Source organism: Chanodichthys erythropterus, chromosome 8, assembly GCF_024489055.1.
Source record: "Chanodichthys erythropterus isolate Z2021 chromosome 8, ASM2448905v1, whole genome shotgun sequence".
NCBI classification, from domain to species: domain Eukaryota; kingdom Metazoa; phylum Chordata; class Actinopteri; order Cypriniformes; family Xenocyprididae; genus Chanodichthys; species Chanodichthys erythropterus.
The window spans coordinates 29476507-29497956 of NC_090228.1; the positions used below are offsets into that span (position 1 = coordinate 29476507).

The window sequence follows — 21450 nt, forward strand, 5'->3', positions numbered from 1 at the left end:
TGTTCTGTTTACTTTGTTTCAAAAGTAATCTGTTACATTACTAGCCCCCCATCCCACCCTCTCATGAAAAAAACAAATAAAAAGCAACAAAACAAACTGTTTAGCCTGCTCATGAATTAACTTTATTGGGACATGCATTCTCAAAACAAAATTAAGCCAGTCTCTTCTGACATTTAAATCAAACTTTCAAACATTTTACTTGCTTTTCTGAATATTCCACTTATAAAATAAACAAAGCCAGTCTCTCTTCTGACTTTTTAGCCCTTTAATTAATTATTTATCTCCTGAGCTTTTTGTAATATGTAAATCTTTTAACTAATGCCTCTGCATATTCTTCCATCATATCAAAAATATAAAAAGTAAAGCAATGTTCTCTTCTGACTTTAACAACTAGATCAGCAAAGATTGTTATGCTTTACAAAACATAAAATGTTGCCAATGAAACAGTGGTTGTTTTGCATTAACAGAATCTTCTTATATCTCTCGTCAGACATTCTGTTCCTTCTAGGCATGAGCTCTAAACCACCCAAACTAAAAAGCCGCTCTACATGTTTGTTAGATGGAGTCGGAGTGTTATATTTCAAGAAAGTTCTTGATGTTTGAGAACTGGTTCAGTGTCTCAAGCTCATATCCCCCTGACCTCAACTCACAGAATTTGTATCCAGCCTCTTTCTTAGAGTTCAGATTACCCAACACCTGTGAAGAGACGACGGCAACCTCAGCAAGGATTTCAGATGATGCAAAGTCTGAATCAACACAGACAACTGCCAAATTTCCTATATATTTTGATCATTATGATTACCACCTATTGAATGACATTCCAAATAATATACATTTATTTCATAAAAAAGACTATGACAAAAGTAACTGAACCGAACATGTACCCTCCTGGTCACCATAAAAGACACAATTATTTTGGTCAATGTTAAATCTTAGGCTCAGGATGTCAGCAAGAGGATAAACATCACTTAAAATCTTAAAATGAATCTCTTTTGCTTTTTGTTTGTAAAATCATGGTGAGGCTGTCCTCATCTTTTGTCTGTGATGCTCCTGTCACATCACACTGTAATTGATTGCTGATGCGGATCAATACCTGAGTTAAGTGTGAATGCAGCGGCTGAAGGTGTGACTCTCCCTGATCTCTATGATCATGAGTGCTGTAGTTCTGCTGATGAAACTCTTCTGCTCACAGTTTCACTGCTTTTGTCAGACTTCATGATTGCAGCGCGACAGTTTGATCTCTGGATCCTGCTGAAGAAAAGTGCTCATATAAAACAGCATTACAACTGAAAGACAAGACAGCTCATATGTTCCTTATAGAAGACAGATTTGTTACTTTTCAGTATATATCTGTTATTCCATAGAGGGATATTATGAGGAATATAATTATGTTTGTAAATCAGTTTCCAGTAAACGAGTACCTGCTTGTGAATCTGAGAGGACTTTTATTTTGGTGTTGTGACATGATGTCATAAGGCTGTGCCCGCTCCTGCATCTGTGATTCTGCTGAAGAAAGGTTTGTGATTTTAATCATTTAAAGTGTCTCAGTACAATCTTTTTGCAATTTTTTTAGAGAACTTTGAAATGAATTAATTATTTTTTTTAATGGGACATTATATTGTATTAAATAACATAAATGAGCAGTTTTTTATGAGTAAAGCAAATCCACACAAGTAACAGAAAATAAGTGTCTCATTTCACTCCCTATATTGTGAATCAGTTAATAATAAACATGTTGTTTGGTCTCTGGCAAGTAATGATAGAAAACAATTTTCTAAAACAATTCAGATTCAGTTGAATCGAGTGATTCACAGTTTGTAATCACTCGAATCACTGAATCACACTGATGACTCCTGGGGGATTTCAATAAGGAGGTTCAACCAACTCTGAGTTGACTTACTCTGAGATGGGAAACTCTTGGGAGATGGGAGTTTTCTGTTCTAGAACAGTTGAATTCAGTTAGTTCAGTCGACTCTGAGTAGGTTGACTCTTAAGTTAAGCGTGTGCACCATGACCATGAAAAGCCATCATCAATGGAGCTCCGATATTACGATTCACCATGGCAACAGCACATGACAAAAGGACATCCGGATACTTCTGAGTGTAATGTAATTTACAATGTAAGTTTAATTCTTATCACTGTTATAATATCAAAGGTGAAAACTGGTTATTCTGGTTACTGTTATTGTCGTAAATTATTGAACTTATATTCATTTTCATGGTATCCCACATGCAAAAAAAGAAGAAAAAAATAATAATTTAACTGGATGCAATAATAAGAGTGTAAATGATTTTATCATTACTAAACACTCGTTAGGCAATTTACTTCCACTTTTAGAATATTTTCTTCATTTTTAAAGAAAAAAATGAAAAGGGAGAATAGCAAGCTCGGCAGAAGGTGAATTCGAACCCCGTTAATCGCATCGTAAGTTAATTCTCCGAACCCGACACAGAGAGTACGCCAATTTTAACCTGGTCTGACATTGGGGGGTGGAGCTGCTGTAAATTTGCACTTGGTAATAGACACTCCGAATAATCTTGTTTTCCATTTTGCATTAAGATTATTTTTATTATCACACTGGCAGATATTGATAATTTTACTTAAGTTAAATGCACTTAATTTAGATCCCCCCAAGAAACAATACTAAATATCTTATATAATTTTCTTATATGCAAAATCCATCTTGATTTAAGAATTTTTTGATATTTGTACTTGAAATAGGATAAAAAAATACTCAGTACGAAAAGCATTTTTGCAGAGTGAATGAATGAATGAACTATTTAAACATCACTTGCACTTTAAAAAAGGGGAGGAGACCGAAGGAAACTCTGGGTTTACTGAAGAAAACCTGCTCCTGACCAGGTTAGGTTCACAGAGTAAGTTACTATAGTAACTGACTCTGAGTAGAAGTTACCTCCCTTTCAGAAACAGGCTTGACTTACCCTGCTTTCTCGGGTTTGACATACCTCCCATTCTGAAACAGAAAACCCAGAGTTTCCCTCATTTCATGGTTAACATTCTCAGAGTTTTCACTTAACCTCCTTTCTGAAACGGGCCCCTGCAGTTCACCAGTGTAAATACAACAAGAGCACAAACATTTGTTTGTTTATCTAATCAGATCATTTAAGTCCATTAACTCTCACTCTGACTCTCTCACCAGTGCACTGAACTACTGAACTAGATCTGATTGAGACACTCAGAGATTTAGTTTTGATGTGTTTTTCTTTCTGTTAATTATTCTCACCTTAATCATGACAGAGTGTCCAAACACACAGAGAAACTCCTGGTGAAGCGACTAAGATCCACGTGACACTATTATAAAGATGGAGTTTATTAAAGAGGAGAGTGAAGACGTGAAGATTGAAGAAACATTCAGAGTCAAACATGAAGATAATGAGGAACAAACAGGTTGGTTTCATTCTCAGTCTTTCTTCAGTCATTCTGTGTCATGATCTCCTTATCTCTATTATTTGTCTTGTGACAAAATGAATGGCATGTCACACATTAGATAAGGATAAGTTTTATCTAGTCAAGTAGTTGTAAGGGGGGTCTGGGGCAGGGGCGGCGCCAGCCGATTTTGCCGGGGCTTCAGCCCCGAATGTTTTGAGTCAAGCCCCGAATGTAATGACTGTCACTGAGCAAATATGAAACTGGACAATAGCCTATGTAAACCCCCGAAATCATAAGTTGCTTCATTTCATTGCGCTTTGGCTTTGCATATACTGCATACAGCCTGTAAAAATAGACCTTAAAAATAATCTAGCCTATAGAATACATTTCTTTGCTGTCGGTAGCCTATGGGCTACTCCGTTTCTTCCTCTCTGTTGAATATGCAGCAGGTAGGGGAGGAGGAATTTCAGGTTTGAGGTTTCTTAACAGTGCTCTCAAAATATAATTTTTCTAAACATATCTCTCTATTAAAATACGTTAAGCAGTTCAATACCGCTTTTCTACAGTATCCGACCATACACCGGCCGCGCTTTCTCTCTCTCGCACATTTGCGCACGCGATCAGCTGGTGATGATCAAAATAAAAGCTCAAGGATTTATCTTTTAAAAAGAAATGAGTACAAAAGTATTGTAAAAAAAGATGTTTGAACCCTTTTTAATGTCCAGGTACAAGTCAATGCTGTTTCTTTGTTCAATTTGCACACTGTACATGTGTTGAAGCTCTTAATTTTGAGTTTCCAGAGAGCACCAGATTGATGCATTTAACCTTAAAATGTACAAAATTTTCTCCCGGGGGGGCATACCCCCAGACCCCCCTAGAGCTGGTACGTTCAATAAAGTTTTACAAATCACAGTTTCAAATAATATACATTTTCTGAACAACAATACGACAACAAAAGCTCCTTTAATGTCAGTAAAGCTGTTAATAGAAAATTAAAATGTCTTTGGACAAGCATAAATTTGGGCTAAGCCCCGAATGTTTACAATGTCTGGCTCGCCCCTGGTCTGGGGGCATCCTCCCCCAGGAGGATAAGATTTTTGTGATTTTAACATGTAAATGAAGCATTCTGGTGCACTCTGAAAATAAAATAAATGGAAAATTTGCTTCAAGTAAAAAAAAAATAAAAAAAACACAAAACAAACAAAAAAACATATATTGACACTATAGGGCTGGGCGTTGACAAATTTCACCATTGGATTTGATTTCGATTTGATTACCTTCAATTCGTTATTTATTAATTTGGGGCCTATCAGGTACAGTACATGGAAAATTCATATCTTTCAACATACCTGAGGATGTTAATTCATGTTCATTTCATATTGTAACTAGTAAAGCAGAAGAGACGATTGGTTCACGTTCGCTCTTCTTGAACTGAAGCGTTACAGCTATCTGTGCCAAAGAGCACCAAGAATGATCGCCACAGCTTGAGAGACTCTAGTCTATGTGAAAGTAGCCCATTTTCAAATCTTGTGAGGTTTATTGTGCTTGCAATTTCACCCTGACCTATTTTTAGGTTTGCCCAGCTGCCACTGTGGGTGGCATTAGTACCCCTCGTGGCTACGCCAGTGGTTCTTGCTGTTAATTTACGTGTTTAGTCTTCTTTACAACATGCCATTGCCAAATGACCTGTCTGGCCCACATAATACAGAACTGATAGTTCTTTCCATAGGGAAATTAAATGGAGGGAGGCCTTAGGGGATAGATTAGTTGACACTTCAGGTGTTCCGGCTGACCTAATCCATGCAGCCTAACAATTTACATGATTTGAATTATTGAAGTAGATAATGTGTTATGTGTATGCACGTTTAAACAGATGTGTTGTTAGACTAGATTTAAATTGTCATAGTGTGTCTGCTTCCCGAACAGTGATAGGAAGACTGTTCCAAAGTTTAGGTGCTAAATAGGAGAAGGATCTACTGCCTACAGATGATTTTGATATTCTAGGTACTATCAACTGGCCTGAATTCTGAGATCAAAAACAAACAAAATTAGTTAGTCCTTAAACAAACACAAATACACATTGATATACAATGGGCACACACAAATCTGGGACCACTGGGTTGAGGCGACATCTCTCATCCATTCTCACTGCATTGCAATGTATGTTTGCAATGCAGTGAGAATGGATCAGAGATGTCGCCTCAACCCAGAGGTCCCAGATTTGTGTGTACCCATTGTATATCAATGTGTATTTGTTTTAACATACAAAGGCCAATTCAGGAACAACTAGGAAATTTGTCTGAACACCACAATTTTGTATAGTAAAAACCCATTTTTTTCTGAACATTTATTGATTCCATTCTTCTTGTTAAATCCAGGGACCTGTGGTATATTTTTGAACACCCGCAGGATCCCAACACAAATGTGTGCAGTGCAGTGCTCTACTGTGGGTTTAGGATCCTAGAATACATGTTGTTGGATTTTATGTTTTACATGCCTAAATGTTGTCTATTATTTTGTGCCATTAAACTTGTTTTTGTTTCTTTTCACTCTAGACCTGATGACGCTGAAAGAGGAGAGTCAAGAACTGGATGAAATGGAAGAGAAAGATCAGTATGAGAAATGTCATGATTTTATGACTGGAGAAAAATCTGTCAGTTACTCACAGACTCATAAAACAGAAACTACAAACCTCCACATGAGAGTTCACACTGGAGAGAAGCCTCACACCTGCCAACAGTGTGGAAAGAGTTTCAGTCGAAAAGACAGCCTTAAAGTCCACATGAAAATTCACACTGGAGAGAAGCCTTTCACCTGTAATCTGTGTGGAAAGAGTTTCTCACTAAAAGGAAATCTTAAGACTCACATGATAGTTCACACTAGAGAGAGGCCATTCATATGCACTCATTGTGGAAAGAGTTTTACGCAGAAAAAATCCCTTACAATGCACTTGAGAGTTCACACTGGAGAGAGCCCTTTCACCTGCAAACAGTGTGGGAAGAGTTTCAATGAAAAACGAAGCCTTGAAGACCACTTGAAAATACATGCTGAAGAGAAGTCGGTCGTATGCCTTCAGTGTGGAAAGATATTTACACAAAAAAAAAACCTTAAAGCCCATTTGAGACTTCACACTGGAGAGAAGCCTCACACCTGCAAACTGTGTGGAAAGAGCTTCTCACTAAATGGAAGTCTTAAAGTTCACATGAGAGTTCACACCGGTGAGAGGCCATTCATATGCTCTCAGTGTGGAAATAGTTTTAAACAGAAAAGAGACCTAAATGCCCACATGACTATTCACACTGGAGAGAAGCCTCACACCTGCAAACTGTGTGGGAAGAGCTTCACAGTGAAAGAAAATTTTAAGACTCACATGACAATTCACACGGGAGAGAAGCCGTTTGTTTGTGATCAGTGTGGAAAGAGTTTCAGATGTAAAGAATACCTTAATCATCACATGAGGATTCACTCAGGAGAGAAATGTTTTGTGTGTCATCAGTGCGAAAGGAGTTTCTCAGATAGGAATCACCTTGAGAATCATGTAAAAATTCATATCGGAGAGAAGCCTTTCATGTGTCATCACTGTGGAAAGAGTTTCACAAACAGAGCAAACCTTGAAGATCACATGAGAATTCACACTGGAGAAGCGCGTTTCACCTGCCCTCAGTGTGGAAAGAGCTTCACGCTTAAAGGAGACCTTAATATTCACATGAGAGTTCACACTGGAGAGAAGCCTTACAAGTGTCATCAGTGTGAAAAGAGTTTCACAGACAGGAATCAACTTGAGAATCATGTAAAAATTCACATTGGAGAGAAGCCTTTCTTGTGCCAACACTGTGGAAAAGGTTTCACATACAGAGCAAACCTTGAGTATCACATGAGAATTCACACTGGAGAGAAGCCTTTCACCTGCCCTCAGTGTGGAAGGAGCTTCACGGTTAAAGGAAACCTTAAGCTGCATATGAGAGTTCACACTGGAGAGAAGCCTTACAAGTGTCTTCAGTGTGAAAAGAGTTTTACAATTAAAGGAAACCTTAATATTCACATGAGAGTTCACACTGGAGAGAAGCCTTACAAGTGTCCTCAGTGTGAAGAGTGTTTCACATATCACATAAGCCTGAAACAACATTTGAAATCTCATTCTGAGAAGAAATTGCCATTTTCCTCAGTGTGACAAGAGGTTTAGAAAAAGGAGCAAGTCCAGCAATCATCTTCGCATTCACTCTGGAGAAAGACAATTCAATTGTGATTAGTCTAATAAAAACAGAACACTTACAACTATACATGAAACGTCATGTAAATGTGAGACCCTGTTTGTGTTCTTTGTTAAAGAGTGCATTAATAGAAAATGTGTATCTGTGAAATCAAAGCTACTTTCTCACCGCAGCTGATTCATCTGATTGTCCACCTTCATGACCACTTCTTTTATTTGTACACCCTTATTTGTATACCCTTACCTTGGGGCTTTCTTTGTGTGAATATTTACTCCAGTGGCCACACCTGACAATCTTCCTTGCTATAGTTTCAAACATTAAAGGTGCAGTAAGCGTTTTTATTTTTAGAAGTTCTGTTGAAAGTTACTTAGAGTACCACAACAAACGTGTTGCCAATCGGCTTGAGTGGAGTAGAGAGTGAACAAGAGGAGCTTTAAAGAACGACTATTAAGAGAGAGAAGAGACCGTACAAAAGAGAAAAGCTTGGAGGAATATCACTGGAAAATGAAGGGTTATGATCAGGCAAGAACTTTATCCCATGTTAATATTAGAAAAGCTTTCCAGGGTTGGACACAGAGTTTGTAGAGGTGTTTCTCTATGTCATGTTGGTCCGCTTTTTTTGTAATGTGTTTGTGGGGTGTTTTGAATGTACTGTAAAAGAGGGACATTTTTGGGGAATGGCTCCAGTCAGGGACAAAACTCCCAAAAAACTGGACTGTCCCCATAAAAGGAGTACTTTCCACACCAAAACAGACTGAGAGGATGTTGGTATTGTTTGTGTCAACACATACAGTGGAAAGACAAAGTTTGTAAACCCTTTTGAATTGGTATAATGGCATGTGTACAATAAAGGTGTTACATTCACAATACTATGGAAAATTTACTACCTTGTGGTTACCTGGATGACCCACAACTGGTTTCTGAGATTCTTGTTCATGAGCCCCTTCTTTGACTTGTGTTTTCAAGCACTCAATTTACTTGTTCATGCATTGTTGTACATGCATCGGACATCCGTGAACTCTCCTGATGATGAAAATTACGTAATGCGGATGGTGCGCAGACATGGCCGGCCGAAGTGTACTTTGGTCAAATCACAGAGATAAGACAGTTTACAATGCAAAAGGAATGTATAATTTCAGTCAGGGGAAGTTGGCCACATGCAAAAACAATGGCCATAAGAAACAGACCATACAAAAGACACTTTTCTTCATTCAAAGTGGAAGAAATTGATTGCATCTTCGGTATCATTGAACTGATCTATCAAGACTTTCTTCTGAGACTGCATCTCTGGACGCTCGTTAAATGTTAAAGCATTGCAAGTATCGTACATATAACTAAGTGAAGTTAATAAACGTAATTTTGGGAGGAGTACGCCCACCTAATCTTCCAATTAATACCAAAGCATAAAACCAGCAACATACCTCTTCCTCTTGTTAGTTCTTTCGGCATCCCTACCCTTCTCCTCCTTTTTGTACAACTTTGCCTGATACAGGGGGGCAATTGGAGCTCAAGTAGAATATCCTCCCCGAGCCCCTCTATAGCAGACAGCAAGCCAAATCTGTTTACCACTTACGCTAAGATTATATGGGCACATGAACTTGTGAACTAATCAAAGGTTTATGTAAGCTGTATACCCCTTTTAACAAGGTGAATTACAAAACTGATGGTTCTTTCAGATGGTTAACTTGACTCTTTCCATAGCGTCATTCAGTTTTACTTTCCATTTTACTCACGTGTACGTGTGATTTGCGTGAATTTGTTTGTTTAGACTAGTTATGCGTTTGTTATTTAGTTAATAAAACTTATGCACAATACACGAGTATTTGATTCTGATATACTGTTTGCAAATCAAAGTCACTTTAACGATTCTTAATATTGATATTTCATTGGCTCATTTGCTACATTATTAAATACATATTTGAAAACATTAGTGTTACGTCCCCTAGTGGCGTAGAGGTATGAGGGAGACGCACATAATAAAAATTTAAACAACCTATAGTCTTGGTCTCTGGGAAGTACTGTGGGTGAGTGACACAAGGACAAACAATGTAGCAAAAAGTGGTTCGCTTTATTTACAAAGGAATATAAGTTTACACAAATGGAAACACCAACCAAAAAATCCCTATTTACAGCTATATACAAAGCAAAGAAATTATAATAAATTGAAACAAGCCACAGAGAAAAAGAAAATGAGCGGCACTAAACAAACGAAAAGAACGAAACCAAAACAATCACTAACTAATCCCCCGCCCTCTAAACTAACTAAAAACAAAACCAGAAAATAAAGAAATCTTTGGCGTTCACTCCATAACTAAAGCTTCACTATCTATTGAACAAAACTTACACAAGGTTGCACCCGCTCCTTCCCTAATGTGTCTAGACAGAGTCAATCCTGCATGTTTGTAAGATGTAAGTCACGTGACATACTTTCCTTTTCTTGATCTCCGGGCTGATGAAGTTTTCAGATCAGATGAGACATTCTCTGTATCAAACACTCAAGCAAACAAGCAAGCGAACCACCACTAAATCACAGCATTGAGCAACGAACACTCCAAACGAACACTCCAAACTCCCTCTTCTTCCATTCTCCATGGCGTCCTTTATCCTGTACCCGGTAATGATCGGATGTTGATTCATCATGATGGACAGACTACTTGACCAATCACAGTACCTGCATCTGAAAGACAGCAGAGAGCAGAAACACAAGAAACTAATAACTAAGGGAAGAAAAACAACCAATAACAAAAGGGGAGGAGGCAACAATCTAAACATGTAACAATTAGTAAGAAAGTAATATTTACCTCCAGTTATACATTTTTGGAAAAAAAAAAAAGGTTGGGTCAGGATTCATTTTGCTTTATGTTTGCTTTATGTGTGCAAGTGGAAGTACTCTGGAAATGTAATTAGATTACTGATTACTCCTTTTAAAAGTAATCAAGTTACTGTTCTGATTACTTCATTTCAAAAGGAATTTGTTACATTACTAGTTACGTTTGATCTGTCATTTTAGAATAATTACTTGAAAAAATACGTATCCTCCTGGTTACCATAAAAGATAATTTTTTTGGTCAATGTTAAATTGTAGGCTCAGAAAGTCAGCAAGAGAATAAATGTTACATAAAATCTTAAAATGAATCTTTTTTTGTTTGAGGTATGTGTGAACTGTGAACTGACCAATGTAAAATTATGGTAAGTGAGGCTGTCATCATCTTTTGTCTGTGAGTCTCCTGATCTTCACCAGAGAGTTTCCTACAGGTGTAACAGGTATATTGATCTCAAAACAACATTTATTTACTTCACTAATATCATAAGATGTATGTATATATTTCTGTACTCCTGTGATGGATATACTTCTAGAGATACAGTGTTTCTAATAAACTGGTTATTGCATCTTGTATCTAGAAACTGAACACCTTTCACTCTTACTAAGGCTAGATGAGGAGAAACAATTGAATATGTTCTCATATTTTTGCCAATTAAAGAAACTGAACATGTAAGGTTTTCATTAATAACCTGTATTTGTATTATTAACAAAATCATATTAAAGAGCATTACTTCTGAAATAAATAAGATCAAAGACAGACCAAATGTTCCTTATATAAGATGGATTCATTATTTTTCAGTATGTATCTGTTATTCCACAGAGGACTATTATAAGGAATAAAATTATGTTTGTAAATCAATTTCAATAAACAAGTACCTGTTTTGAATCTGAGAGCTTAAGAGATGTTTAGTCCATGCCACTGAGTTTTTGAAAGATTATGAAAAGTACACCAGATTTAGAAGAAATTATTTGAGATGGAAACTGAGACATTTCATTATAAGTTTTAGTTAATACATTAAATAGTAGATGCAACCATAAACCTAATTTTTTAACTACAAATTCTTAAAGAGTTTGAAATACTCAAAAGTTCTTTACAATTCTTTGTATCACGAAAGTTCTTTTTTTTTTTTGAGAATATCACAAATGCTCTGTAGTTGTTTTTAGTTTTTTAGAGCGTTACACGGGACTTTTATTTTGGTGTTGTGACATGACGTCATAAGGCTGCGCCCGCTCCTGCATCTGTGATTCTGCTGAAGAAAGGTTTGTGTTTTTAATCATTTAAAGTGTTTAATACAATACAATCCTTTTGGACATTTTTTAGATAACTTTGAAATGACTTAATTATTTTTTTTAATGTAACTTTATAATGTATTTAATAACATAAATGAACAGTTTTTTTTATGAGTAAAGCAAATCCACACAAGTAACAGAAAAGGTGCATCTCTTTTCACTCCCTATATTGTGAATCAGTTCATCATAAACACTGTTTGGTCTCTGACAAGTTATAAGAAACAGAGTTTTTTGAAACCAGATTCAGTTGAATCAATTGATTCAGAGTTTGTAATCGTTTGAATCACTGAATCATGCTGATGACTCCTGCAGTTCACAGTGTAAATACAAGAAGAACAACACAAACATGTGTAATGATGACTTCTACAAATCAACTGTTCTCATCACAGTGTAATCCATTAAATATAATCTACAAATCAATACATACCACATGCCTAAATATTAATTGTATGTATAATCTGTGTTCTTTTATTAATTTGTAGTGCTAGTTTTGAGTGTTTTTTGTTTTTTTGTCTTGTCTAATCAGTTCCATTAACTCTCACTCTGACTCTCTCACCAGTGCACTGAGCTACTGAACTAGATCTGATTGAGATGTTTTTCTTTCTGTTAATTATTCTAATCTTAATCATGACAGAGTGTCCAAACACACAGAGAAACTCCTGCTGAAGCGACTGAGATCCACGTGACACACTATTATAAAGATGGAGTTTATTAAAGAGGAGAGTGAAGACGTGAAGATTGAAGAAACATTCAGAGTCAAACATGAAGAAACTGAGGAACAAACAGGTTGGTTTAATTTAATTTAAGTCTTTCTTCCGTCATTTATTACTATTTACTACATGCAGGGATGGGCAGTATTTATGATGCATGTATTTCAAATACGTATTTCAAATACAAAATATTATTTTGTAATTTGTATTTGATAGGGTTGATGAAAATGGCTTTGTATTTTGTATCAAAATACTTTAGTGTTTTGTATTTTTAAAATACTGTAAAATACTTTGTAAGAAGTCTGCATGATGACATCATAAGATTGCGGCCTCTGATTGGTGCTTACTCAGTAGTTTGCAGCGACATGCGATCAGAACAGAAAATTGATCCATATGGAAGAAGGTGGTCAAGAAACGTGCAGGCTGCCAGCTTTCCATCAATTTTTAGCATGAATTGCTATCATTTTTAAAGGTGCCCAAGAATGCTTTTTCACAAGATGTAATATAAATCTAAGGTGTCTCCTGAATGTGTCTGTGAAGTTTCAGCTCAAAATACCCCATAGATTTTTTTTATTTAATTTTTTTAACTGCCTATTTTGGGGCATCATTAACAATGCACTGATTTACACTCGACGCCGCCCCTTTAAATGCTCACGCTCTCTGCCAAACGAGCTCTCGACTATATTACAGCGCATTTACAAAGTTCACACAGCTAATATAAACCTCAAATGGATCTTTACAAGATGTTCGTCATGCATGCTGTATGCATGCTTCGAATTATGTGAGTAAAGTATTTATTTTGATTTTTATATTTGATTCTGTATGAGTTTGAGGCTGTGCTCTGTGGCTAACGGCTAATGCTAAACTGTTGGAGAGATTTATAAAGAATGAAGTTGTGTTTATGAATTACACAGACTGCAAGTGTTTAAAAATGAAAATAACGACAGTCTTGTCTCCGTGAATACAGTAAGAAACGATGGTAACTTTAACCACATTTAACAGTACATTAGCAACATGCTAACGAAACATTTAGAAAGCCAATTTACAAATATCAGTAAAAATATCATGATATCATGGATTATGTCAGTTATTATTGCTCCATCTGCCATTTTTCGCTGTTGTTCTTGCTTGCTTACCTAGTCTGATGCTTCATCTGTGCACAGATCCAGACGTTACTGGCTTGTGTAATCCCTTAAACATGGGCTGGCATTATGCAAATATTGGGGCGTACACCCCGACTGTTACGTAACAGTCGGTGTTATGTTGAGATTCGCCTGTTCTTCGGAGGTCGTTTAAACAAATGAGATTTATATAAGGAGGAGGAAACAATGGAGTTTGAAACTCAGTGTATGTCTTTTCCATGTACTGAACTCTTGTTATTTAACTATGCCAATATAAATTCAATTTTTGAATCTAGGGCACCTTTAACAGTTCATGTTAAGTTTTGGTGTTCATTTTGGTAGCCTAGGCTAAATAGTATACCAATTTACATAATGTTCTTGAAAACATTACCGACCCCCTATATTTATGATTAACAATCAAATGATTAATTGGTTAGAAACTAGTTGCTATGAATACAGGTGCCATCAGTTATCTGCTTATAAATGAGTTGTTTGTCATTAAGTCAGCGTTGCTGATGCAGAGTGGGCCCTTCATTACCAAACACCAAGTAACTAAATTAGGATACAATTATGAGTCATTTGCAAACATTATACTGTTGGTTACTTTAAAACTAACCTTCATCTGGAGATCACAGGGATATATGAATATTTGATCTGTTAAAGCCACAATATGTAAATTTTATTACGGATCTTTTATTATGCCGCAGTCGCTGCTTCCGCTTCTTCTGGTCATGTGCACCTGGGGTAAAGCAGCGCTGCTTATCATATTAGATACATTTTTGTATCTGATAGGGAGATGTAAATCATCACAAAAGGCAGTGAATACCAGGAATGGCCCGTGTGTGTTTGCACTCCCGTCTGCACCAGTAACATTGTTACAGCTTGTAGAGGTAATGAAGAATTTTCACAAATGTTAGGGTTAAACCAGGAGCCTCCAATCCTGTCCCTGGAGATTTACCTTCCTGCAGAGTTCAGTGCCAATCCTGCTCCAACACACCTGCCTGTAATTATCAAGTGCTCCTTAACCAGTTGTTACAGCCCATATAGGGCCAGGCCACAACAGAAAAGAGTCTTAGACATAGGCTTAGTTTGCAGTGAGGCTCTGTGAGTGGCACCGGCCAACATAGTTGTTTTGGTGTGTTTCACTGGCTCTAGTCGGACACCATAGTTTTTGTTTTCATGTTTTTGGCCAATTCAACATGTAGAATCGTCTTTGGGCCACCGGGGAGAGAGAGAAGTCTGATCGGCTGCTCTGTCTTACATCAGCACTAGTTCTTTGGCGTCAGTTTGGTGTGTCCCTACCCTTAGGCAAATGGGCACATGGAACCCAAGTGTTACCTGTGTGGACTCCATCTATTTCAACTATATGTGTCTCGGTCATTTCAGACAGAGACACCTATAGTTTAAGCATATTAATGTTTACAGACACAAGACTTTGTCTTCCTCTCAGGAGTATTTATCACATAGTCCGTCTCACTCAATTTCTCCTCAGTAACACAGGGTCCTGACAACTTTGCATGAAGTGCCAAACCAGGCAAAGATTTTGTTTTGTTTTTTTAATTTCTTTTATTTGAACAGGGACAATGCATAATAAAACATTAAGATGAGATGCATTGTACCAGGTTTTAGCAACTTGCTATTTTCCACCCGTAGTCCCTGGGCAGGTAGAAACATAATTAAATGAACATTTACTAAATTCACAGTTATACAAAATATCAATTACAAAGTTATGAATACACACATTTCCACATCATTAAAACAATTTACCCCCCTCCCACCACCTTTTTATAAATAAGTATGCCTCCCATCATTACACACACTTACACATACACTCGCAAATGTCAACAAGTTTGCTGTGACAGCATCCAATATTTTGTGCTACATGAGAATGTTTTAAAATCCGTACATGTAATTAACACATTTGGAAGTGTGTTCCATTGATTCATGGCAATAAAAGAAAAAGATGATTTACCAAAAGAAGTCCTGCATTTAGGAATACAGCATTCTGCCCTGGTAACTGAACGGGTAGCTCTTGTTGTTTTTTCTGAGCAGAGTGTAACCATTTTTTTCAAAGGAGGAGCAGTAACATTATGAATGATTTTAAGCAATAGGCATACATTTGTGTGCATTATTAGATTTTCAAAATTTAAAATACTATATTTGGTGAGTATCTGACAGTGATGTTACTGCCGTGTTTTTTTGTTGTGAATCTTAAGGGCACTTTTATATAATGATTCAAGTGGTTTTAGGGCTGTTTTACATGCCTGAGACCAACTTGTCATGCAATAGAAAAAATGTGGGAGAATCATTGCATTTAAATATGTATATGATGCTTCAACAGTAAGTGAGTTTTTTTTTTGTGTCTCCAGTTTATAAGATTAAATTTCAGTGTGTTACTCAGCTTTTAACATGATTTTTAAGACTAAGAGTGTTATCAAGGGTAACCCCTAAATATTTAAATACATCCACATTTTTGATTTTTTTTGCCCATTTACCAAGATTTCAGGACAATCCCTGAGTTTGCTCCTGATTGTAAAGAACATGGTTACAGTCTTTTCAACATTTAACCCTCTACCGCACGCATTATGATAAATCTATAAAAAAAAATATTTGACTCTTTTTCTTTTCTTAGAATGGCTTAACTTAAAGTGCTGTAAAAAAATTTTTGGAAAAAAATATTATTTTAAGGTACTTTATGATATGTTGCCATATGGCAACAACGTACAATAGTGGAAATAACTTAGAATAAGTGTAAGTGTATGTAGTTCATATTTTTCCTCAGAAATGTTGTTTGTATTGAATCAATTGGTGCTATTATAAGCTTTAGCAGTAATTATAAACAATACCTTATACTTATTTTCCAACATCTTGTGTTTTTCCATTCTCTTTTGCTGAATAATGCTTTATATTCTTTATATTTCAATACATTTTTCATGAATATAATTTAAATTGCAAATGTAGACAGTTAAAAACACATCTAATACTGTTCATCATGTATCATAAAACACTGACATAAAACCAAAAACATTGCAGTTCATGAAAATGAGACACCATGATAGGAAAGTGGTAGGTCTGGGCCAGTATACATGGCTGTGATGGCAGATCTCTGATGTTGATTTAATCCATAATACAAATGTCATGGCAGTCCTTAACATACAACTAATCAACATTATATCACTAGCATTAATGTTTTTATTGTTATAGCTTAACAGACTGCAGCTAACTTTTGCTAGCTATCTAACCTATTATAATAATGTCATTCCATTATTGCACAGTGTTGCCATATGGCAACACAGACATTTTCTCGATTTATCAAAAACTAATTTCATAACTTTTTTGAGTGGTGAATATGTCATCATACCTTACCTGAGATGATGTTAACATTTTTTTTGTGAATGTGACATGGGCGGGTCCTTGTTTGTTACTGACGTTTTAATTTGCTTTCAGCAACTACATACAAGAGACGGCAGTCTGTCAGATATCGCGTCACAGAAAAAAAATTGCATGTCATGTGACTTAACCAAAGCACATCATTGGCTAAACTAAGGTCTTCTCTTACCAACAAAAAAAACTAGAATGTTCTCTTAAAGAGACGGTGGCAAGGAAACGAACACAAAGTGTATGTTGCCATATGGCAACACTATGCGGTAGAGGGTTAAGGTCAAACAGGAATTATTTAGCCATTAAACAACCTTCTGCATTTCCTTAGTTAATTTCATTAAGTTGTAAAGGTTACAACAGAAAAACCTGGTCTCCCACATGAAATGGCTTACAGATTTCTGATCGTACTGATTTTTCATTTGGGCTTGAGATAAGACTAGCAACCATCTGGCAAACTCCCAAACAGCATGCAAACATTGACAAAAAGTACACACATTCTCCAAACATATTCTTACAAGGGACTGGGGCCTGACCTGTGGAGAGAAGGTGTTCTTGTAAAACTTTCAGTGGGCCATGAACAGAACGTCCAAAGACTAGTTCAGAAGTGCTAAAACCAATGGACTCCTGCACTGTACTGAGGAAGTCATTCTCATGTTCTACACAATAGGCTCAAAGCATTGTTTTGAGTGTTTAAAATCATTCTACAACCCCTTGTGACTCGGGATGATATGCACTTGGTAATTAGTGTTTAACTTTTAATTCTTTTATGTCCACCTGAGGGTGGAGATCCCATTTTCCCGGAAGCGCACGCTGTCATGAGAGCGAATCTGCAGTATGATTGAGCTCACCCGGAATGTGAATGGCACGCAACAATCTGAAACGTCGCTGACTCCAGAGGACGAGATGGTGGGCGAGTTGCGACATGCGACTGGAGCGCAAACTGCCTTGATGCTTGATATAAGCTATTGTCTTTGCTTCTCCTGCATCAATGGTCGAAACTGGTGCAGGGCAAATAGGACTGCTAACAACTCGAGGCAGTTAATATGTCTCTGCAGTCAAGGTCCTGTCCAGGAATCCCTTGCATACAGCACCCCAGCCCTTTCTGAAGGCATCTGTTGTAACATTAACTATGCCCTCCAGGCAACTACACCCAGAGGTGCCAGATTTGTCCCAATTGTATATAAATAATTTTGAATATTTGTGGCAACTTACAAAGTCCAATTCTTTATAATTTTTCAGTAACAACTGGGAAATTGTCCTTGTTTTGGTTTTGTACTGGAAAACCCATTTTAATATTTTCTGAATGTTTATTGAATCCATTCTTCTTGTCAAGTCCAGGAACCTGCGGTATATTTTTCCACCTGTTCCCACTAGATCCCAATCCAATGCTCTAATGTGGGTTTTATAACTCTAAAGGGGTTTGATAACTGCCAGCTTAAAAGTATTTGAGACGTGTCCTAAAGAAAGCAAAGAATTAACAATATTGACATGAGGTTCTGAGATTACAGGTTTTGCCTTTTTCAGTTGTTTAGTGGGTATAGGATCTAACATACATGTTGTTTGGATTTGATGTTTTATGTCTGTTGCTTTGTATCATTAAAGGGATAGTTCACCCAAAAATGAAAAATCTGCCATTTATTACTTACCCTCATATCGTTCCAAACCTGTAAGGCTTTTGTTCATCTTCGGAACACAAATGAAGATCTTTTTAATGAAATCTGAGAGCTTTCTGTCCCTAGAAAGGTAGTAAATACATCATTAAAGTAATCCATGTGACTCTAGTCATTTAACCTCAAATTTATAAACTGACGTGAGTTATTTGTTTGTGCAAAAAACATGATTTACCACTTTATTTACAAAATATAATTTTCCCCCCCAAAAAAAAAAATCATATGTTGTAAAGAAAGTGGTAAATAGTTTTTTTGCACAAACAAAGCACAATAAAGCACAATAAAATTGAAGTTAAACCACTGGAGTCACATGGATTAATTTAATGATGTCTTTACTACCTTTCTGGGGCTTGAAAGTGGTAGTTGCATAGCTGTCATTGGAGGGACAGCAAGCTCTCATTTGTGTTGCAAAGATGAACAAAAGTCTTTGTTTGGTGAACTGACACTTTAAACTTGTTAACTTAAATTTGGTTTCTTTTCACCCTAGGCCTGATGGTGCTGAAAGAGGAGAGTCAAGAACTGAATGAAATTGAAGAGAAAAATCAGTATAAGAATTATCATAATTTAGTGACAGAGGAAAAATCTACTAGTTATTCACAGACTAATAAGACAGAAACTACAAACCTCCAGATGAGAGTTCACACTGGAGAGAAGCCTCACACCTGCCAACAGTGTGGAAAGAGTTTCTCACTAAAAGGAAATTTAAGTGTTCACATGAGAGTTCACACTGGAGAGAAGACATCCATATGCTCTCAGTGTGGAAAGAGGTTTAGACAGAAAAGAGACCTTAATATCCACATGAGAGTTCACACAGGAGAGAAGCCGTTCATATGCACTCAGTGTGGAAAGAGTTTTAGACAGAAAAAAGACCTTAATGCCCACATGAGAAATCACACTGGAGAGAAGCCTTACACCTGCAAACTGTGTGAGAAAAACTTTACAGTAAAAGCAAATCTGAAGAATCACATGAGAGTTCACACAGGAGAGAAGCCGTTTATATGCACTCAGTGTGGAAAGAGTTTTAAACAGAAAAAAGACCTTAATGCCCACATGAGACATCACATTGGAGAGAAGCCTTACACCTGCAAACTGTGTGAGAAGAACTTTACAGTAAAAGGAAATCTGAAGACTCACATGAGAGTTCACACTGGAGAGAAGCCGTTCATATGCACTCAGTGTGGAAAAAGATTTACACAGAAAAAAAACCTTAATGGCCACTTGAGAATTCACACTGGAGAGAAGCCTTTCTCCTGCCAACAGTGTGGAAAGAGCTTCACACTAAAAGGAAATTTAAAAATTCACATGAGAGTTCACACTGGAGAGAAGCCATTCATATGCTCTCACTGTGGAAACAGTTTTAAACTGAAAAGATACCTTAAAGTCCACATGACAATTCACACTGGAGAGAAGCAGTTTGTTTGTGATCAGTGTGGAAAGAGCTTCAGAAATAAAGCACAATTTAATCTTCACATGAGGATTCACTCGGGAGAGAACTGTTTTATATGTCATCACTGTGGAAAGAGTTTCACACACAAAGCAAGCTTTGAGAAACACACAAGAGTTCACACTGGAGAGAAGCCTTTCACCTGCCCTCAGTGTGGAAAGCGCTTCAATAATAAAGGAAACCTTCAGATTCATGTGAGAGTTCACACTGGAGAGAAGCCTTACAAGTGTCTAGAGTGTGAGAAGAGTTTCACATGTCACACAACCCTGAAAAGGCATTTGCAAACTCATTCTGAAAAGAAACCACTGTTTTCCTCCATATGATGATGTTTGGATAAAGGAGCAATTTCAGCAATAATCTGCCCATTCACTCAATTCGATTGTAATTAATGCAATAAAAACATCACACTTGCACTTAAATATGAAAAATCATGTAAATATGAGACCCTGATTGTGTTCTTTGTTAAAGAGTTACTGCCTCATAAGTTGTAGTCCGTGTTTTCAATGGACAAACAAACACACAGATGGGTCCAGGATGTAACCATAGTGGAGGTGGCGGGACATCTTGATGGGGAGTAATGCTGTGGGCCATTGCTGCTGGTTGTTAGTAGGGATGGAGAAATGAAGCCTCTTGAATCTTTTAAGCATTTCTCTTATTGTTTCAGGGAAAATGTTCCCAGGTAAAAAAAAAAAAAAGTAAATTTCTATAATATACTTTAAGTGCTCTATTTTCATGCACTAATTTTGTACTTAATATATTAAAAAAATCCTCTTTAATACTACTTAAGATCATCTTAAGAACATGTAAGTGTACTCAACTGTGCATGAAATATGAACTAAAATGTGCTTTTAATATACTATCTCTGTATTTAAAAAATATATTTATTTACCACTTGTAGTACACTATGGGTTCTAATGTACTATAAGTAGTATCTAAATACATTTTTAAATACAGAGATAGTATATTAAAAGCACATTTTAGTTCATGCTGTCTCAAAATAGCACAGTTGAGTACACTTAGATGTTCTTAAGATGATCTTAAGTAGTACTAAAGAGGATTTTTTAGTATATTAAGTACAAAATTAGTGCACGAAAAGTTCTATATTATAGAAATTTATTATTATTATTTTTTGTTTTACCTGGGTTCGAAGCATTAGGATTGTCAAAAACAGTGCCATCTTGTAGCAGGACAAATATACAGCAGCTATAAACGCGAACGCAGCTCAGTTGTGTTATCCATTAAGCACATCTAAAAGCCTGACAAAGCTAAATGTTAATTTTTCCGACAATATAATTAACATATTAAAGTGTAGCAATAAATTAAATGTAACAATTATAATAATAGCCTACATATTATAATAATACCAACAGTTGTTTGATGCAAGTAAATGGTGCTCAGCTCCCCCACA

General features: G+C 36.5%; 1 protein-coding gene across 1 annotated transcript; it reads left to right on the plus strand.

Annotated features, from left to right (window-relative positions):
• The first annotated feature begins 3312 nt into the window (after positions 1-3312).
• On the plus strand, positions 3313-20617 carry LOC137025124 (zinc finger protein 585A-like). Its single transcript, XM_067393156.1, has 5 exons — positions 3313-3409; positions 5947-6448; positions 6515-7556; positions 12418-12502; positions 19086-20617. Exons 1-5 carry the CDS (start codon positions 3325-3327, stop codon positions 20363-20365), a joined length of 2994 nt encoding a protein of 997 aa, XP_067249257.1. The 5' UTR covers positions 3313-3324; the 3' UTR covers positions 20366-20617.
• The last annotated feature ends 833 nt before the right edge of the window (positions 20618-21450 follow it).

Excerpts from the sequence above, each read along its gene's own strand:
- LOC137025124 (XM_067393156.1), top strand. The coding sequence starts at position 3,325 with ATGGAGTTTATTAAAGAGGAGAGTGAAGACGTGAAGATTGAAGAAACA. Across the intron at positions 3,410-5,946 it reads AGATAATGAGGAACAAACAG|ACCTGATGACGCTGAAAGAG; the intron begins GTTGGTTTCATT and ends TTTTCACTCTAG. Across the intron at positions 12,503-19,085 it reads AGAAACTGAGGAACAAACAG|GCCTGATGGTGCTGAAAGAG; the intron begins GTTGGTTTAATT and ends TTTTCACCCTAG.